The 21,278-nt window shown below is 32.9% G+C and overlaps 3 protein-coding genes across 5 annotated transcripts in view; 1 reads left to right on the top strand and 2 right to left on the bottom strand.

The window, feature by feature from the left end:
• Positions 1–2,084, bottom strand: part of LOC106068201 (syntaxin) — a 44,116-nt gene extending 42,032 nt beyond the window's left edge. For all 3 annotated transcript variants that reach the window (XR_008773909.1, XM_056005526.1, XM_056005525.1), the window contains exon 1: positions 1,870–2,084. Coding sequence is in view for 2 of the 3 variants with exons in the window: in XM_056005526.1 (XP_055861501.1) it covers positions 1,870–1,902 (33 nt within the window). In the remaining variant the exon portion in view is untranslated. The remainder of the gene's footprint in view (positions 1–1,869) is intronic.
• Positions 2,085–5,852: 3,768 nt separating this feature from the next.
• On the top strand, positions 5,853–15,946 carry LOC106068189 (ubiquitin-conjugating enzyme E2 L3-like). Its single transcript, XM_013227505.2, has 4 exons — positions 5,853–5,997; positions 10,903–11,007; positions 12,142–12,328; positions 14,171–15,946. Exons 1-4 carry the CDS (start codon positions 5,971–5,973, stop codon positions 14,323–14,325), a joined length of 474 nt encoding a protein of 157 aa, XP_013082959.1. The 5' UTR covers positions 5,853–5,970; the 3' UTR covers positions 14,326–15,946.
• Positions 15,947–16,374: 428 nt separating this feature from the next.
• LOC129922030 (coiled-coil domain-containing protein 86-like) lies at positions 16,375–20,312 on the bottom strand. Its single transcript, XM_056005970.1, has 4 exons — positions 20,060–20,312; positions 18,422–18,551; positions 16,889–16,963; positions 16,375–16,554 (listed from the first exon to the last, which is right to left on the bottom strand). The coding sequence occupies exons 1-4, from the start codon at positions 20,176–20,178 to the stop codon at positions 16,489–16,491; spliced, it is 390 nt and encodes a 129-aa protein (XP_055861945.1). The 5' UTR covers positions 20,179–20,312; the 3' UTR covers positions 16,375–16,488.
• Positions 20,313–21,278: the final 966 nt, after the last annotated feature.

The following is a 21,278-nucleotide window of genomic DNA, read 5'->3' as shown; positions in this document are numbered from 1 at the left end:
GATTCTAGATCTAGATAGATTGACTAGATTTTAAAAGCTACTAAACTAGATCTATCTTATCTAGAATTCTAGATCTAGAAGTAGAAGTTAAGATAAACTTAAAGATACATACAGACTAGACTCTAGTGACTAGACTGACTAGACTATATATATATTATATATTAGTAAATATTACTATAAAAAAGTATTACTATAGATCTAGATCTATTACAATATTACTAGATCTAGATCTTGACGTAGATCTTATTCTTAGTCTTCTAAGACTAGATCTATTACTCTAGTCACTCTACTAGTACTACTATACTAGTCTAGATATCCGATGGTTTTTCAAATTTGAGTTTTTGACATATTTAAATTCTGAGTAAAAAGTTGTAATAGTAAACATTACCATTTTGTATTTAAATGCTTAGAAACATTTACAATTAATAAATTAGTCAGTAAATTCTTGACATCTCAAAAAAAAAAAAAAAAGGGGGGGTTCTTTAAGATTTTTTTTTTAGGTTAGGCATGTAATACGTCACTTCCCTCAACAATACTGAAAGATATATATATATATATATATATATTATATATATATATATATAACGACAATTAACCAATCGTATCACTTCATTCTTACAGTAGCTGTTCTAAGGCTTAGTGACGGCCTAGTCCAGAGCTATGGTACAGTTATATAAATAGAGAGAGATATAAACTAAAAGCATTTAGATAACCAACTCAAGAAAAAAAAGTAGTAGTTTCATCTAAGCCCCTCCCTGTCCTAAAAAGTAAATAGATCGTGTGTCATGACAAGACAACCAAGCGATAGTGTTTGTGTGTTTTGAGTGGTCAGGCGAGAAAATACACACTGCCGTGGTTAGTCAAGGATGTAAATCTACTTTCAACACGCATTTTCTTCTTTGCTTACAAGATCTAGATCTAACTGCATAGACGAAGACATATTTTTTTTTACGAGAATGTAAACTTTACTGCATGGTCTCCCGTTATACAATAAGTCAATAGATTAAATTAATTATTAATAGGTTAATATGACGTCACATAGAAACCCTGTAAAAATCTGATTGTTTTGGATGAGCAGAAATCATGTCAGACAAACATCAATTACAAAGTTATTATTGCAAATTTAAAAAAAAAAAGAATAGTATATTCATTATCTGTAAATCAAAACACATATATATATTATTATTATATCAAAAATTGTCAAAACCATCGGAGTTTCCCTTAAAGATTATAATAAGATAGTACTTAGTCTTAGTTAATAGTAGTACAGTAATTACTTTAACTTGGTTACTAGATATCTAGATCTAGATCTACTTGATCTATGTCAGTATGTGACTATGTCTAGTCTAGTGACTAGTGTAGATATCATATAGTATGATATAGTGTACTAGTATAGAGTTAATAGAGTATAGAGTTAACGCCTAACGCCACTAACGGTGACTAACCTAATAATAATAATAATAGATTCTACTTAGTAAAGTTAGTAAGTAAGTAAGTCTACTAAGATTTATGACAAATGAATATTAGAGTATAATGAATAATAGAGTATAGAGTCAACGCCTAACGGTGACTAACCTAATAATAATAATAGATTCTACTTAGTAAAGTTAATAAGTAGGTAAGTCTACTAAGATTTATAATTATGACAAATGAATTATATTTAGAAGGTTACACTCCAGAGAAGTGGGCAGGCCCCAGTTATTGTGTTTTGAGTTACTCATTCATGATAGTCCGTGAGTCTAGAGTAGACTACTGACTGTTACTGTACTGGAGGCTCGGTCGGAGGAGCAACAGTCAACACAACAGTGAACAGACTGATCTGAGACTCGGTCAGTGTGTCAGTTCCCTTGATTTACTTAGTTTACTTACCGCTTTTAACGCGGCCAATCTATCCTTCGTCATGATAGCATGCAGAAAAGTTGATCAGTAAAAATGTGTTAATAAAAATATCCAAATATGCTTAAACTTCTCCATTCATTCAAATTTTGAAAGATTTATATCATTGTTTTCTCACTCGTATGCACTAATCAATAGAATTGTAATATTGAGAGTAGCAGTACGCTCTTCACTTTTTCTGCGCAAGGCTGACTGGTGGTTTCTATTTCCGGTTGATGAATAAATTTGGTCAGCGCCATCTACTTAAACACATTTGATGTCTACAACTTTCGAAATCACAATATCTGTACAATGTTCATTTAGATCTCATCTATAATAATATTTAAAAGAAAATAAACGATGTATATTATCTAAAGACACGTGCATCTTTTCAAGCATTATTTTTTTAATTTCTCACTAACGAAGAACGTTAAATTGGAAAGGAACGAAAATCGGAAAGCTGATTATAACAATAGATCAGGAGAGGCAAAAGGAAACACCCGTAAGAAGAGAAATGATAATAGAAAAATATTTTTAAAAATTCCTTTATGAGATTCGGTATTCCAAGGCATGAACTGAATCGAATGACGGACTTTGATCCTCGACGACGACGTTGCACTTCTCGGTTATACAAGTAAATGCATACAAGAAATGAAAGCCTAGAAAGAGACCAAAAATTGCATGGCTTCCTCATAAAACTAAAAGTATGCGAGTAGGATATTAAGCAACGTCAAACTAGGTCACTCAGAGGTTGAACAGTTGGATAGCTTCACATACCTTGGCAGAATTGCAGGCTTGTAGCAGGGGATGCCTATTATGACGTAGAAGAGGCAGGGGCCATTTTCCAAATGTTTAAGGTTAAAAACCCATTTGGACAAGCCAAGATATTGGTCTTGGGACAAAAATCCGCTTATTAAACACAATCATCCCAACAGCGACGAATGCATGAGATAAGATAAGACGTGGGAGTCCTCGGCCAAAATCGAGAAAAGGATAAATGTGTCTCAGCAAAAAATGTCTAATGCGGATTTTAGGAGTCAGATACATAGATCGTGTTCAATTTAAAACAAAGAGATCCTATGTCGAACTGGCACTCGACAACTTAATCAGGTTGAGAAAGAGCGTCGCATGAGGTTTGCGAGACATGTCCTCCCACAGAATGAATCACGCATCCCAAGAGTTGCAGTGACGAATTCGAGAAAAGCGCAAACAGGGACGTCCTTGTATAACTTGGCGACGCACCTACGTGAAGAGCTGCAAAGAGGTTGCAGACGTTGCCAGTGACCTATCTCTATGGAGACAGTTTGCCACCCAATGCGTCGAACGGCGCGGGAAGATCGGTAATGAGACCCTAATAAATTTTAACGCTTTCTCCCTTAATATATTGATATTCAAGATAGCGAATCATTATTCCCGAACAATTTTGATGTGTCCAAAGTGATCTAGTTAAGTGGATTATGAATTAGTCAACTACACTTACCCTTTTTTTCTTATCTTATCTTATCTTATCTTACTATATCAAACTATAGAAGACTAACAAATACATAAAAAAAAAATAATAATTGAAGACTACTTTCCAATTCTTCAAGAGATTAGGTCCTTTACCTGATTTATTCTCTAAGCACATGGCTTGGTGTGGGGAGGTGGGGACCTCAAGCCTATAACTCGTAGGCCTACTTTAACAGGGGGGGGGGAAGCATAGATTTATTTAGAGTTGTTTGCTACTGACTGTCAATCTTGACGCATGTAAACTCAAAATTATTGCTTGATTAAAAACCAGTTGTCGTCCTGTCTTGAAGCACACAAACACACGCGACCTACCAAACTATTTTCATCTAATTATTAATTTGCGCACCAGAAAACTGAAGTGAACACCAGGCTATATTTAAAAGTTGAATCATGGTTGAGTTAGTAACCCTATACCTGGCCTATACTCTGTAGCAGGTCGGGATTAAAATTGGTTGATACCCAAAGTCTGAGCACAAAATAGGAAATTCCCTCCGAGTTCCATAAAATAAATTTGGTTTCGTTTTATAATGACTGCAAACAAGCGTAAAGCAGAGGTGCGTAATGATTACTTTACTTAAATATAAGTAATATCACGTGCTAGCAGATGTTATGTGACCTGATTAAATATTGTAACTCTTTACATTACAATGGATACCAGCACATATAGAACTAGAAGGAAATGAGAAGGCTGACACACTCGCCAAGAGTGGGAGAACAAACTCACAAAAAAACTTAGCACTCTATCCAGAAGAAATGGATAAACTAATAGTAAATGAAATAAATGAGAAATGGACATGCTCTCGTCCGAATCACAAGAAAGATGATGCCTACTATAAGCTATCACGACAAGACCAACGTCTAATCTTTCGACTCAGGACCGGACACAACAGAATGAGACAACATATGTTTCGGAAGGTCAAAATTGAAACCAGTAAAATCTGCCCATGTGAAGTGTCACCAGAGAATGCTGATCATGCCCTTCAAAATTGTCATCTTTACCATGAGGCCCGTACAAGACAATGGCCACAGAACACCCACTAGAAAGAAAACTCTATGGAGAGCTCCCTGATTTGGAAACCACTGTGCAGTTCATGTCATATATTGGTCTAGTCATCTGAACTCTCCAACATAAAAATGAGAACGAGGAAGAAGAAGACATTACAATTGTTGAGAACGTTGCATAGGCCCTACAGGTCTACAGGGACGGACAGGGTGTTAAAATCGGCCCGGGCATTTCTATACAATCCGGCCCACAAATTGTATACCATATGATGGACATCCATTTCTACGTCTCTCTGTCCTCAAAATCGTTCTGTTAAGTTTGATAATGTTTCGATTAGGGCGGACTGTGTGTCAAAATCGGTCAGGGCATTTCTATGCAATTCGGCCCACAAATTCTATGAATATATATATTCTATGATGGCTGCCTGGTCGTGCTTTTTGCGCGCTGGACTGTCGTTCGGATTTTTCGGTGGTCCCGGGCTCAAACCTTGCCCGCTCCCATCCCCCGTCGTCCTGCTGAAGGTTTGGACTAGGAAGTAACCTATCTTCAACTCTGAAGGAACATCCGAAACATGTAAAACATTTTACAAACATTTCTAGGTCTACCTGTCCTCAAAATCATTATGTTAAGTTTGATAATGTATTAATATGTTTGTAAAATGTTTTGTATGCATGCATACAGTGAACTCTATATCTTTATAAGAACTATAGGCCTTATGTTGCTTTTTAATCGCTAAGTATGTGGGCCCTAAAAGGGTACACGTGAAGCCTACTAGTAGCACGCTGTCTTCGGAAAATGTGTAAAATTAAAATGAAATAACAATGTGAAAGATTTGTTTTAAAACACGACGCTCAGGGGACCTTTTTATAAGAGAATAGTAGGCTATAAGACCTTTAAAAATTTAATACGTGCCTTAGTGGCATCGATGTGGCCATTTCGGTTGCTCTACCGGCCCATTTGGGAACAGGCTCAAATACCCATAGCCAGTCCGCCCATGATTATAGATGTAGCTAGGCCTATATGATTAGTATATTATTACTATCAGTTATTCCAGATACCTAAAAATCAACATTAAAAGAAATGTTTACATGCCGCTCTCGACATTACTGTCTGTATGTAGGCCCAGGGGCGTAGCTAGGAATTTTCCATTGTTTGGGGGCCCGGGGACTTGACCTCTTTGGGTCCATGCATATTGCGTAATATTTAATTTTTAATGTAAACAACACTCATTTGGGCCAAGTGGGGGCCCGGGGTTATTTTAAAATCCCCCTCCCTCCCTAGCTATGCCACTGCGTAGGCCAATAATAATATTAAGCCAACATTATATATACTTTTTTTTTCTTAAAGACTAGATAGTTCTACTTTTTATGAGAGAGAGAGAGAGAGAGAGAGAGAGAGAGAGAATGAGAGATAACGAAAACGCTTAAACCAGATCTTAATTTAAATGTATTCTAGAATATTTAGATTTTAGTGTTGTTGTTTTTTTAATTTCCCCGAAATGTTTGATGGTGTTACCAAGGAAATTATTAATTCCCTTGCATATTAAAGTAAACTTTGTAGGGGGCGTTTGATGTCGGAAAAAAATGGCAGCGACCAGGCGACTCCAGAAGGTACTAAGAAAATGACTCTCTAGATTATTCTAGATCTAGCTCTATTATTCTCTGGCATAGCGATGGTTATGATTGTTAGATCTATGCAATTTAGACGTAGTCTCTAAAATCTTTTTCTGTCAGAAGCAATTTTCTAGTTTAGAATTTTCTTAATACAGAAACTGAGGAATATTCGTTTTAGTTTTAGTTTTACTTAGAGTAGTTTATGCTATTCGGACACCTATAGGCCCAAATTTGAAAGTTTGACTTTGACAGCGCATTATTTTACAATGGTTTGACATAGAAAAGAAAATGACGTATCAAAATCTTCTTTAGTTAATGGAGAATAAGGATGACTACTTTTATTTGTACCTCTAACCTATATTTGTTGTTATATTTAAGGTCAAAGAGGCAGTGTGTTTTCATTTAATTCGGACACATTTGACCCACATTATTTGATTCCGGACACCATAATTTATTTCGGACAGTCTCTATATTTAGGCATCAATAAACTCAGATTTTAATTCTATATTAATATTAACTAAATTTTAAGATCCCCAGGCATAGCCCCTCACAGGAAATCATTACAATGTTTTCAAACTATGCATAAATACGAACACGAAAAATAAAAATATGAACACACTTATTCTATCAAAATTAGGTCACTGGAATAGTGACTTCTACACTGACTTTTGACTTATTTTATGTTTGTTTATTTTATGTGTGTTGAATGTTTGGGGTTTGCATGATTAGATGTGTGTTGAATGTTTGAGTTTTTTTTTTGTTTATTAATTTAATAAATTTCTAGATCTAATACAGATGATCTTTTGTAGTATAGTAGGCCCCTACAGGTTACGATAGCCATTCTGAATCCTCTATATTCTCTATATATAAATCTAGATCTATCTAGTAGGTCTAGATCTAAGCATTTAACGTCATTCAATGTACACAGCTCACTCCAAACATTTGCCCATTTATTCTTTATTTAAAAAAACAACAACAAACGAATAAATATAATATAAGATCATTTTTATTGATGTCCAAAACTGGCTGTCCGAAATAAATTTTGGTAAGAAAATCGTAATCTAATTCGGACAACGTATTAATTTTTTTTTTTATGGAATTAGAAAACTTGGCTTATGAATCAAATAAATTAGCTCCAAAAACAGAATAATTATTGCCGGGCTCATTAGTGTAGACTTAGCCAATCAAAAAATATAGTCTTAACTCTAGGAAGAGGTAAAGTCATCCGGGTAACATAGGAAAAAACAACAACCTGACTAACAAATTTGAAATTCGTTTTTCTTACATAAAAAGACAGCTAAATGGAAGGAAATTGGGTTAGAATCATTGGAAAATGGACAAGCACATTATATAGCACGCTAGTTTTATAATACATATTAAAATAATTATTTAATGACCACAAAAAACAGCGAATGTCCGAATTCATGTAATGTCCGAAATAAATAAACTACTATATATCTAGAGTCTAGTTTTAGTTTTAGTCTTAGAGTTAGAGTCTTACTTAACTTACTACTCATACTCTTAACTTAGTCATTTTTGTTATTTTTGCGGAATTTCATTACTTTCAATTTTATAAAGTTGAATCTATTCAAGACTGATAAAGTCAGAAAGTATTTTTTATTTATTTTTGGTATTATTCTAGTCTAGATTTAAGATTACTCTAGTCACTCTAGACTCTAGAGTCTAGATCTATCGTAGATTCTTAGAATACTTAGATATCCGAACACCGACTAGTTTAAGTTAGGCTTAGGCAGGCACTTTTATTACTTTTAATAGTTTTAACTTTAGCCTTAGGGGTTAGGGCACTAGATAGATCTAGAATATAAAAAAAATTATTTGGTGAAGGTGAAGGTTTAGTTTTTAACTCAATTAGATCTAGAATCTAACTGTTGTTTTAAAACACATGATGACATACAAAAAAAAAAACCAACCTGAAAGTAAAGCAGATTGAGATTCCTCTTCTTCAAGACCCTAGAATAGATCTAGATCTAATCATTCTAATCGACTAATGTACAATAAAAATAGCTGTGTGTGTGTCTCTATATTCTAAATATATATATATAAATAAAAAATTATATGTATATAAATATAGGCCTATATATATGTCCTTCCTATGCCTATCCTATGTTAGTATATAAGTATAACTACTCACAGTTAAGTTTTTTTTTTAAAATAAATTGGGTAACTTTATTCCTCTACACTCTAGTAACTACACCAAAATGCAGTTTTTGTGCTTTTTCATTGAACACTGATCACTGTCATGAACACCACTATGTAATTGCTAAGAAATTATATCTCTGTATTCTTATAAAATTATTAAGATTGTATTAAAAGAATTATATCCTCACTTCTGAAATATGTGGTCCTCCGACCACAGCTAAGCCAGCCTAAGCTACTACGGATCATCTTAAGAATGAGATAATGCCTGGGCATTATAGCTATGGTCGGAATAATGTTGCCCATACAGCAGTTGTCCCTCCAAGCGTAGCTGATGACTGGTGTATCCAAAGGAATGGTAAATGACAATACCTTTTGGGATCAGCGGCATCATAGGCTCTGCCAGGGTGTAGCACCAAGCACTGCAAACTACCTAAGGGTCTCCAGCTCCTGATTTTCCCCCATGGTTGACTCTCAAAGCCTTTCCCATGGAGGGAGGGTGAGATTATCTAAATCTAATGGAATGGTCAACAAATTATCAGGGGCTTCAGACATGACAAATGCTTTTAGAAAGGAAGAGGTCTCGGTTGTCATTGTAAATACCGGTATAGGAAAGGTGGAGGTATCAAAGTTAAGGATATTTCTTAAAAGGATGCTAATAAGACAACAAGTAGATCTCTTTCCCCCTCTCTCTCTTTTTCTCCAAAATATATATATATATGCACATTTATTTAATTATGTGCCTATATAATCTATTTGTAGAAACAGAAATAAATCTATAAATTAATCTATTTTAATAAACATGACATTTTCAACTACATGTATTCGCTCTTTTAATTCCCATCCATGGACCCTCTTCTTGTTTTCATAATTGTATTGTATAATATTTTCTTTCACCTGAACTAACCCCCCACCCCCCAATAGACAGCTTATACGACTCTCTCCCTCCCTTCATTGCCTGTTTAATAGGTTATGACACGATGTGCTTAGTAAAGTGTATACCTCACCCTCCTCATCGCCAGCTCACCTTGCGTGATCACCTGCAGTAGGCATGGTCTCAGGCTTCAAATTAGCACCCCACACTTTTTTCTTTCATTCATAAATTATGTAAGTTACTCTAGATATCTCGATCTAGGTCATGTTTATTCATTGAACAAATCATAGATTTATTAATCCCAGTTATATTTCTTGATACGTTATTGTCCTGTTCAGTGAACAAGAATGAGTTAAATTCATTATTATTCGCTGAACACCTCCTTTATTTCTGTTAACAACTAACAGTAATTCCAAATGTCTTTCTTTAGATGAATGGAAGCTTATTTGGATAAGCCCATCAGCCTATGATTAAACTATATCTAGTCCTCATCCCTTATATGGGTGTGAGTTTCCTGGGGAGGTAAAAATAATAGCATTACATACATGGTCATCTGCTTTGGAGAAAATTGGACATGCGCTGTGCCAAATGTTGATTTTTTTTACTCCAAACATAAAAACAAATGAATTACAAACAAAAAAGCGATGTGTTCAGTGACTGAGAATTTGATGAGGTGTTCGGATTATTAGAGCTTACTCTAGATCTAGATATACTAATGATCTGAGATCTCTCTCTATATTCTCTATATAATATATTATTTTGCATCTCTGTTCTTTGTTCTTGTTTCTTTATTAACTATTTTCTTGAGGGGTCCCAAACAAAGGGCGCATATTCAAATATTAAATTCTAACCAAGATTAAATAGCATATATTGAACAAGTTTGATTAAATAGATTAAATAGCATATATATATATATATTGAACAAGACTTTGGCCCCAAAACCCTCCTTTAGAATAAAAACTATAAGGAGAACTGCCTGATCTGGAAACAAACCACTCTGATATAAGATTACTGATCTGAACCCTGCGATATGTAAAATGAGAAAAGGAAGATTTATAAAATACTTTTAATAAACCCTAATGCTCTTGTTGGAATTTTTGTAATATAATTGGGACAATTTGGTCAGTATAGGATTCCATGATAACTTTTCATTTATTATAACATCTAGGTATTTTGAATTTTTAGTCTATGTAACTGGTTTACCATGAATAAGATTTATTTACAATTTTAGTAGTTTTTATTTTTTTTATTTTGTTACTCTTAAAAATTGCGTTTTTCAGGGTGGAAAGACATGCTCCTATCTAAATTCCAATTTGTGTTTTATCTAATTCTGTTTGTAAAATTTTAAAATTAGGTAGGCTATTTCATTTATATAAAAATTAGAAACAGTAATGGGCCTAAGACTGTTTCTGGAGGTACACCTGAGTTTACTGTTATTGGTGTTGGTTTGGAGCCTTTTATCAATACAGTTAGTTCTCTATCAGGAAATCCTGACTCCAAAGGCGTAATGAACCATCAGCACCAAAATATTTTAATTTCAAACAAGCTGTCATGGTGAACATTGTGAACTGCCTTCTTTAAAGAGGTCTAATAAAATGGCATCTATTTGCTCATTATTATCGAAGCCATTTGAAAAGGGGTTAATTCCACTTGGGGACACTTTTACTCCATTTATTTAACATTTTAATTACTTTCTTATTCCTAGCTAGAGTTGAGATCTCTATAATGATCTATATACTTCAATTCCTATATTATATGATTTCTATTAATTTACTTTTTCGTCATAGTAGCGAAAAAAGTTGAATCACTTAATGAAATAGATGTAATAATATAATTTTAAAATTGTTGCATTTCTTTATTTTTGTTTTTAGGAACTGGGTGACCTGAAATCACCAAACTCTGTACTGAAAAAATCTTTCAGGGATATAAGTGTGGATGAATCAAATATACTTTTGTGGCATGGATTAATTGTACCAGTAAGTACATGCACATTGTAGATGGGTTTATGAGACCTATAATAGAAGAAGAAAGGGTCTAGAAATGAAAGTCAGCTGGTAATTAAAAACTGATACATAACGTTTTCATAAATTTGATAAAATATTAGAGCTAATCTTGTTGGCCTTTTTAAAAAAATAAGTTAGAATCAATCTTAATTATTACAATTCACACATTTTTTTAAATATTTTTTTTTCATAATAAGTATTAACTCTATCTCTATGTAATTATTTTTTGCATTCAAAAGGAATTATTCATGTTTCCCATTTGTATTGTACAAGTCTGTTACCATTTAACTTCAATAATGGTTTTCTTTTAATCAGAAAATGTTATAATTGGTATAGATAAACGCATGCACTTTTTATATAACACAAACATAAGTTTACAAACCCAAAAGTTAAGTTAATTTAATGGGGTCTACTCAACGATGGTGTCGTCGCTCAGGAGAGAAAGAGTTAAATGTACTCAGTCTCTATGGATTGCACCATTTTTCTAAAAATTGTTTGAGTTGATTTATAATGTAACCATAAAATCATTCTGACTCACCACAACAATATTTTTGTTTTCTCTTATTCTCTTATAAAACACTTTACATTTTTTTCAAGATTTTTTTGAAGGACATTCTTACAAGAACTAAGTTTTAAACTTCTAACATTCAAAACAAGTTTTTCAAAAAAAAAATTGACAATCTATATTTGCTTAGGCTTAGACTAACAAATAGTGGAATCTGTCTATTGGATGCAACTTTTGATCTGAAAAAAAAAAGCTAGATAAAGAAATATTAACTTTTTTTTAAAAAGATACATTGTATTCTAGTATCCATTATAAACAAATTGACATATTATCATTAAATAAAAAAAAATATTGAAGAAACTCAGACCTCTAGTTTAGATTACTTCTGAAATATTTCAATAACATAAAGTGCTCTGATATCATATTTATACTGTTGGCAGTAATAGGCAAGGAAAATCATGGGTAAAAGGATGGTAGTAAGCATTAATTTATACATAGGGTTAGGGTTAGATCTAGATAATATTGGAGAAAGAAACATGTTTTTCCTTCACATCTAATTTTCTTGTTTATTAGCTGTAACTTTGGTTTTGAATATCACTCAGGAAAATCCACCATACAATAAGGGAGCTTTCAGAATTGAAATAGCGTTTCCAGCCGAGTACCCATTCAAGCCACCTAAAGTCATATTTAAGACAAAAATTTATCACCCCAACATTGATGAAAAAGGTCAAGTTTGTCTGCCTATTATCAATGCTGAGAATTGGAAGCCAGCAACCAAAACAGATCAAGGTAGGCTACTTTGTAACTTGATGACCTGAATTTTTACTTAGTCAATTAAATGAATAATTTTATATGAAACCTAAAACAGATAAAAAAATATCTCATTATAAATGAAAGTTTCACCTTCACCTGTTAGATTGTTCTGATGCCACATTTGATCTGTTGACTGTCTTCCTCTATTTATCTCTTTCTTTTGGATTAGATTAGAGGATTAGAGTCTCTTCCGTTCTATTCCTTAATGTTGTAGTCGTCCCATCGCTTCTCTGCCTCTTCTTCTTTTCCCTGGTACTGTTCCCCGCAGAAAAGTCTTTGCAAGACTTGATGATCTTATATCTTATCTTATCTTATATAATACAGACGTTACTTCAAAAAAGAAGATGATTACGTCCTACGCGTCATGCATTTAGTCATGCATATTAACCAATGACTTAAATTCTGCCAAGTCACTGGTTTTCCTGGCTAGCTCAGGCAACCCATTCCATGCTCTAATAGCACTAGGGAAGAAGGAGTATTTGTACAAATTTGTCCTAGCATATGGGACGAGGAATGTGCCTTTATCTTTGTGTCTTTCAGAGTATTTTATTAAATTTTGTTTTTGTATTTGAAGATTATGGTTCAGTGTTTTATGTATGATTGCTACTTTACTTTTGAGCCTTCTGTCCTGAAGGCTTTCTAAATTTAGTGATTTTACTAAAGGTGTTACTCTAGTGACTCTAGTCAAATGTGAATATTCGTTTGTTATGAATCTCACTGCTCTATTTTGTGTCTGTTCCAGTTTCTTAATGTTTTCTTTAATATGACTACAGTCTTAACTTGTGTTTTTAAAAGTGTTCATGGAAAGCTAATAATTACATTTTAAATATTTTGAAACACGACTTGGTTAAAAGCAAAAGAAATACTTACACATTAAAATTTGTTCTTACACATAAACATAAGTATCAGTTCTTGTAATTTCAACATAGTGTCCTCTGATATCAGAATGATAGTAATCACACATAATAACTGTCTATAATGCTTTAACCAACAATTATATTATGTTCTGTTATTCTTAAACTGGAATTAAGACAAGATTCATTTAGTGTATAGGATCATTAAAATAAGCTAATATATGTATTTTTACTTTCCACATTATTGTACTGGGATGACTGATTTCAAGACCTGGTTAATCAATTCCTCTTATTAGCTCACATACTCTAAGGAAGTAAGAATGTGGAAGTTGGAAACAAAAGTTGAATCATTTATTTCAAGCTAAACTTTTACACTTAGTAATATGGCTCATTAGCTCAGTTGCTAATGATGTAAATGTTGTGGGTTTGAACCTCATACTGGTCATTTTACGCCCTTATTTTTTTTTATGAAAAAAATTAATGTTTAGTTGACCATGTTATTTGAAGAAGAATTGATTTAAAAAAAAATAATTTTATTAAACAATTGGTTAATGTAAAATGCATTACTCTTTACATAATCGTTGGCCTCCTTCAGTTGTCACAACTATGGTTCATTCCATAGAACACTTTTTCATGTGACTGTTGGACCCTTTTTTTGGAGAGACACTCCCGTCCAAATATAGGACAGGTTAAGGTGGCTTTCACTTTAGTGGTAGAGGAGCCAGCCATTTTTTGTTTAGCACGCTTTTCTTCCAGAGCTGAGGCCCATGTTGTTTTGTGGTTTTTTTTGCTGTCCATAGCTTTCTCTCTCCACCCAACTATAAAAAAATGTATCATTTTCAATATTTTTTCAAATCACATAATGAAGCAACTTTTGATTTAAATTTTATTTTCCAGATATTAATTAATGCTTGGACATTGTCATATATTTTGGTTCTTTAATTATTAATTATTTTTTTTTCAGTTGTTAGCTCACTCATTGCACTGATAAATGATCCAGAGCCTGAGCATCCACTGAGAGCAGACTTGGCCGAGGAATATACCAAAGATAGGAAAAAATTCATGAAAAATGCAGAGGAACATACAAAAAAATTTAGTGAAAGACGACCTGCTGATTAACAATTGCTCCAAGTTATTTCCAATAGTTCATAATGCATCAGATAGACATTGGTAAACAATGAGTTCAGTGTTAGCAGCCAATGTGCGGTGTTGTACATTTTCCCCTTTGAGCTTTCTTCATTTCATGTTCTGTCTCTCTCTCTCTTTGTTTGACTAAATCATACTTGGGTATAGTTGAATGGATTCAGTACTGTCAGTGTGTGCAAAAGTTGTGTTTGATTTGTTTGCCATTTGATAGCGAGTGTCCAGAAATATTCATTATTTAAAATGTTTTTTACTCTCCTGTCCCCACTTATCGAGAAGAATATGTGCTAATCATTGTCAACAGCCTACAACATTTTGAATGCTAATATTTTAATTATATACTTTTTTTGTGTACAAAAATGGCAGAAGAATATACAATTAAAACCTACGTAGATTAGAATTATTTGAAACCTATGAAATATCAAAAGTTTATATTACAGTGTATCTTAACAATTGTTTTTAATTTTAATTTCTTGAAAAATTTCAAATTTTAATTAGTAGGCATCATAAGAAATTGTAATATTTTATTGGTGGGCTTTTGAAAAGTGTAATTTAAGTAATGTTCATTCATGACTGCATATTTATAAGTATGTGTTTATCAGTGTTTATTTCATTACATTGTTTGAAGTTAGCAATTGTTCAAAACAAAACATACATGTACTGTGTTGAATGAAAAGAAAACAACGTCCCCTCTACTGATGACATTATCAATGACTATTTTTCTGGCAGTTTCATAGTTAACCATCTTTCACTTACGCAAGCCGACAGTGTTAAACCGTGAATTAGACACTCAAATAAATTGTCTTGAAGAAATTTTTTTTATAAGTTGTATGTTGATAGATCATAATAAAAGTTTTCCAAATTGAAAGTGCTAAGTAAGAAAATTCATCTTTTGATAGAGTAATACATTTTTTTTATTAAAACTTTTCCTCATTGAAAGTATAAAATTTGACAAAAATATTTTTGATTTATCTTTTTTTGTTCTAAATAGATCTAATAGATGTCTTAATTTCTATGTAATTTCTTCTTAATATGTGACTTAGTTTACATGAACAAGGTGTGCACACTGCCAACTGCTAAAATGTTTGTTTTTGAGGCTTCATAATTTTCTCTGATCTTTTTGAATTGTGTTTGTAAGTGGAAATGGTTTGAATCCTGTAACAACTCATTCTTTTGGTTGAGAGTGGATAACTCTTTGAAATAGCTGTGTTGTGCTATGCAAACTTAATTAGATCAGGCCATGTTATTTTTTTTTTGTTACTTTTGGAGTTCAGAAAAAAAATGTTAAGTGAAAATTCAAGTTAAGATTCTGCCTAGATTGAATAGAATAGAATAACATTTTGTACATGAATATGATGTCCATAGTTTGTATAAAGCCTTAACATATGAATGCCATAAATTCCCATTTTATTGTTACTACATATGGAGAAAAAAAAAAAGTTTTTTTTTTTAGATTAGGTGATTTTTTTTTCCACGACAAATTTGTTACAATTTTATTTAATAATTTTTTTTAACTTCATACTTCTGTTTGGGAAACAGTTTCCAGTGAAGTTAAAATATTACATGATTGTGAAAGTTAATAAAAATCCAATTATGATAGACTGTGTTGTTATTTGTTCTGCACTAATTTCTATGAGATTCTTTGGTTTAATTGTATATTGATCCAGGAGAATATGTTACCTAAGAGTGATGGTCAGATCTGACCTTTAGTTCACTATTATACAAAATATTTTTAATGGGGGGTGGGAGAGATAAGCCCTAAATAACAATTGACTTAGACTGCTTTATTGATCCTTATGGAAATTTGTTGTGATTACAAGGACTCTTTTCCTCATATAAAGACAACACAACAGAAACACACATAAATAGAACAGACACAACATAAAGAGTTCATTCAGTGACTACACACAAGCATCTTATTCCTTGCCAGTTGAATGCTTTTCTATATTACGTTATATGTTGTTGGATACATAATTTCTTGTATTCACAAACAAATATATATACCGGTAATGAAAACTTTGAACATTTGATTTTGATAATGATTTTATTTAAAGCGCGACATCAATCAGACAAATGTTAAGTCTAAACCCCATTTCATTCACTCTTCAGTCAAACTATATACAAAATATAAGAGTTGATTCACCGAGTCTCAATCATTCTTAATTGTTTCTTTTTCATTTTCTTGATTTTGGCAGTATTTCTTATCTGAAATAGAAAGTTACCCTATATAAAATACACATAGATGTTTATTTAAAAAAAAAAGACTGGAGTTATGACTCAATTTTTAACAAGTTTTGTTCAAATGATGTAGAAAGCTAAGTAGTTGCAGGCAAGCCAAACAAATGAACATCTAATTATATCTATTTTTTAAATACCTTTTTTGTGTGTGCAAATACCAAGAGATAAGTACAACAAAATGGAATTTTTTAAAGAAAGTCTTTGAAAAAAGGGGAGGCAGATACAAATGAAAAAATACACAGAAGCTCATACAGACTAAAGCATGTGTCAAGCCTTCCAAATGTATTGGTCTGTTACTTACAGGCTGCACAATTTCTGAACGTCTTTGGTTTTCAAGCTTCCGTTTTTTATTAGCCTCTATTCTTTCTCTTCGCAGCTGTTAACAAAATATTTGTTCAAGATCATTAATGAATGCACATTTTGTTTAAAAAAAAACAACAATACAAATATGACAAGTTCATTTTTTAGAATAAAAGCAAAGAAAAGCATTTAATGCAAGTAAGGTCTTCAATCTGTAACATAGTTTTGCAAACTGATTACCTAACTGCACATTTAAAAAATTTACCATCAAGCTGTTGATGTAGACAAGCTTTGAAGTCTTGATTAATTAAAACTAATTTTGAAATTGCGAATGCATTACAGGATTTAAGGGAAAGTCAAGGCAATCTTACAAAAAAATCAGGAGCTGGTGACCATTATGCCTTTAACAGCAACTCATTCTTGCATAACCTGCTGCTGACACTAAACTGTATTATTTGGCTTGTTTCTGACCAAAACAGCAGTGTGAAGAGGGATCATCAGCACAGTGTGCGTGACAACATTCTGATTAAGCCAACGTTAAGCTAATGTCCAGGCTTTCATATCTTCATAAGAGATAAACCATAGTGGTTCTACATCCAAAGGTTCTTCTCCCATAGTATTTTTTTATGATGGTATATTTTTTAAATAGGAGGCACGGTAGCTGAGTGTTAAAGCACTTGGGTTTTATTTCAGGATCTTTAGGGCACCTCTGAGTTCACCCAGATTTAAGGGGACCTGATATTAGTTGGAGAAGAAAAAAAGCTGTTGGTCTTTGTGCTGGCCACATGACACCCTAGTTAAGTGTGGGCTACAAAATACAAATGACCTTTAAATCATCTGCAAATAGATCACAAGTCAGAAAGGAGATCTTTACTTTAGTGTATATATACATTTATATTTTCTTAATAATGTTTGAAGAGTATTAAATTTTCAATCAATGATAAATAAAGAAATCTCCATAACAAAACTGAGAATTCTAAAACTCAATGTAGGGTTGAGAAGTTTCTGTAAACTTTTATACAATTTATATATATATATAATACAAATATTTAACAAAGGAAGAAGTGTGTGAATGAGTCAAAATCATTATGACAAGAAGCTCAGATGGTGTGGACAAATTACAGAATCAATTGGCCTATTAAATGCAATCATTCATAGCATTGTCTAGGTGGAAGAAAGTGGAAATGGATGGCTGGCATCAGAGTGTGGAGGGGACCCGCTGAAACAGCAAAGAATAGATGACAATTAGAAGTTGAGAAGGTCCTCTCATTGGCTGCCTGGTCGTGCGGTTTGCACGCTGGACTGTCGTTCAGATTTATCGATGGTCCCGGGTTCAAACCCTGCCCGCTCCCATCCCCCGTCGTCCTGCGGGAGGTTTGGACTAGGAAGTAATTATCTTCAACTCTGAAGGAACATCCGAAACATGTAAAACAAAACAATTAGGGTTACAAAAAAAGAAAAGGAATTTGTTCTACCATTCAATGATGCTGATATTGAACATTCTGTCCTATGTGGAATCAGAAGAAGAACTTACTTGTTTCTCTTTGTCTTTATCAGTTTTTAACTGCTCTTGCATTTCTTTCAACCTCTTCTTCTCTTCTCTAAGAGACATTTTTTTAGCCCAGGATGTTGTAAACATTTTATCTTGTTTTATCTTTGAAAACCTGAGGGATACAGAAATATTATCAATCTGTCTATTAGCTCCAGATGTGTGTCCAATAATATTCATGATATATATATGCATTAATTAACAACCCTGTAAGTAAAAAAAAATACTGTAATTGTGATTTATTTAATTGTATACACACTACTACTACTACTACTAGCATCTATACAGCCCTCATACAACGCCGTTTGCGCTGGCTTGGACATGTTCGCAGGATGGAGGACAAGCGCATCCCGAAAACCATCCTCTATGGACAACTTGCAACTGGCACAAGAAAAACTGGTCGCCCCCATCTCTGTTACATAGATGTAATAAAACGTGACCTCAATTCAGTGAACATCAATACTGACAATTGGAAAGACATAGCTCTAGACCGCACCAGATGGAGAGAGACAGTGACCAAGAAAGCTATGGAAAGTGAAAGTGCATGGGTCTCAGCTCAGGAAGAAAAACGTACAATCTGAAAAATGGCCAGCTCCTCTACCACCAAAGCAAAAGCCACCTTAACCTGGCCTATCTCCAAAATAGGGCTCCACAGCCACATGAGGAAGTGTGCTCTGAGATGAACTATAGTTGTTCTACGACTGAAGGAAGCCAATGACACACTACTTGTATTACTGGTTGGTTATATCACAATTGACATAATATATTATTATTGTATTATTTTGGCAGATCATATAAATTATCTGCTTTGAAGGAATGTCTGCAATGTATTTATGAGACAAGGGCATGTCTAATTCTGATAAATCAGAGTCAAAACATAATATCCCTTCTAAAAAACTTTAAATACAATATATGATTAAGCTTGATCATGTGAATGGTGAGACTGTCAAACATACACACAATAATGTCACTATCAACATCAACTTTACAGTCACTTCACCCTTCAGATCAATGGAAAAAAAAACAAACAGTGACACTAAACCATAACTTACCAATACAAAATCACAACTTAATGACAAATTTGCACTAGTGCCATTGGGGCAAGGAATAATTCAATAAGTTGCTTGAATCAGCCAGGAAAACTAATGATTTTTTCAATAGTCATTAGAGTTTATTATGATTAAACGAATAGTTTCGGAATAGTACATATGTATTTTTTTTTTAAAACTAGAGCTAGATAAAGATATTAAAGATATCTTGATTATTCTCTAGAGAGCTGTCTTTAGTCTTCATTATACCTACAAATCAATTATCAATGACAGTTGACACTGACTGACACTTTTTTTTAATTCTCATACTGAGTCATACTCATAGATTATCATAAATGTGTTTTGACAATTTTTTTCTATTAGACTGGCTGAGGTCCCAGGAATACAGGATCTTATTAAGTTACACCTGACGTTAATTGAAGTGAAGTGTTACACTTAGTCTTTTACTGTTACTCTGTAAGATTTAGTCGTTAGAATAATTAAAATTATAAAATCTAGATCTAGAGTAGATCATAGGTCATAGATGATAGATGTATATACACTGAGTAACAGTTTTAGTTCGTTCACGCCTCACCTTTCTGTTCTTACTGTCTTCCATACCCGACCAGATTTTGGCTTTCCCCTTGGAATTTCGTGAAATATTTTCTTTACTGAGTCTTCTGAAGAGACTGATTCATGTGCATTTGTTGACATTTTACTATCTAGAGAATGTAGATCTATATCTAGATCTCCGTAGATCTAGCTGTTAGTATTGTTAAGTCTATTTACAATGTAAATGTAACAATGTGTTGGCTTCTTTACAGTTTAGCTGTTTACATTTGCAATAGAGTTTTGAGCAGTTAAAAATGGAAGTGATAGCAAACTAAAAATTTGTAGACTGAGCCTCTAAAATATCGGTACAAAACAAAATTAGGTAAAAAACCAATATAGATTTAGATATTAAAAATGGACAGTCACTAATAGTGATTGTATGTGTGTGTATCTGTGTGATTCATAAAAAGTAAAGCTGTATATATCTATGATAAGAGAGGGTGGGGAGGGGTGGAATAATTAAAGGAAGTCAAATTAAACAAATTATTGCTTATTAAAAAAAATATTGGGTTTTATAATCTTCAAGAAGTAGGCTATTCCTTGCAGACAAGAGAATGGAGATGGAGAACCAAGTTTATGTTTGAATATCATGTTGAGGACAATCTTACCTTATGAATCACAGACGTTACTTTAAAAGAGAAGTATGTCCTATGTCTTAAATTTGGTTTTCCTGGCTGATTTAGGCAAACCCATTCCATGCTCTTAACATTAAGGAAGGAGCATTTGTACAAATTTATCTTAGCATATGGAATAATAAATGTGCCTTTATCTTTTGGAATATTTTACATATTATTGCATTGCTGCTTTACTTTCCATTCTACTGCCCTAAAGGTGGGACGTAGGACGTAATCATCTTCTTTTTTGAAGTAACGTCTGTATTATATAAGATAAGGTGTCACTCTAACCAAATGTGAATATTTGTTAGTTATAAATCTCATTGCTCTGTTTTATTTCTTTATGTTTTCTTGAGTTGAAGGGTCCCAGAGGATGCATATTCTAATATTGGCCTAACCAAGGTTAAAAAGCCTTTTTAGTTTTATGCTCTTGTTTGATGTAAAATTTTCTTTTAATAAACTCTAATGCTTTGTTTTTTTAACAAACTCATCATGGGGATTTTATGATAATTTTTCATTTATTAAAAGGGTTTATTAACATCTGTTATGCAAACTACCTTTCATCTCACCAAAAAATGTTGCCTTTGG

Source organism: Biomphalaria glabrata, chromosome 12, assembly GCF_947242115.1.
Source record: "Biomphalaria glabrata chromosome 12, xgBioGlab47.1, whole genome shotgun sequence".
In the NCBI taxonomy this organism is placed as follows: Eukaryota; Metazoa; Mollusca; class Gastropoda; family Planorbidae; genus Biomphalaria; species Biomphalaria glabrata.
This window is presented reverse-complemented; position numbering and strand designations above follow the sequence as displayed.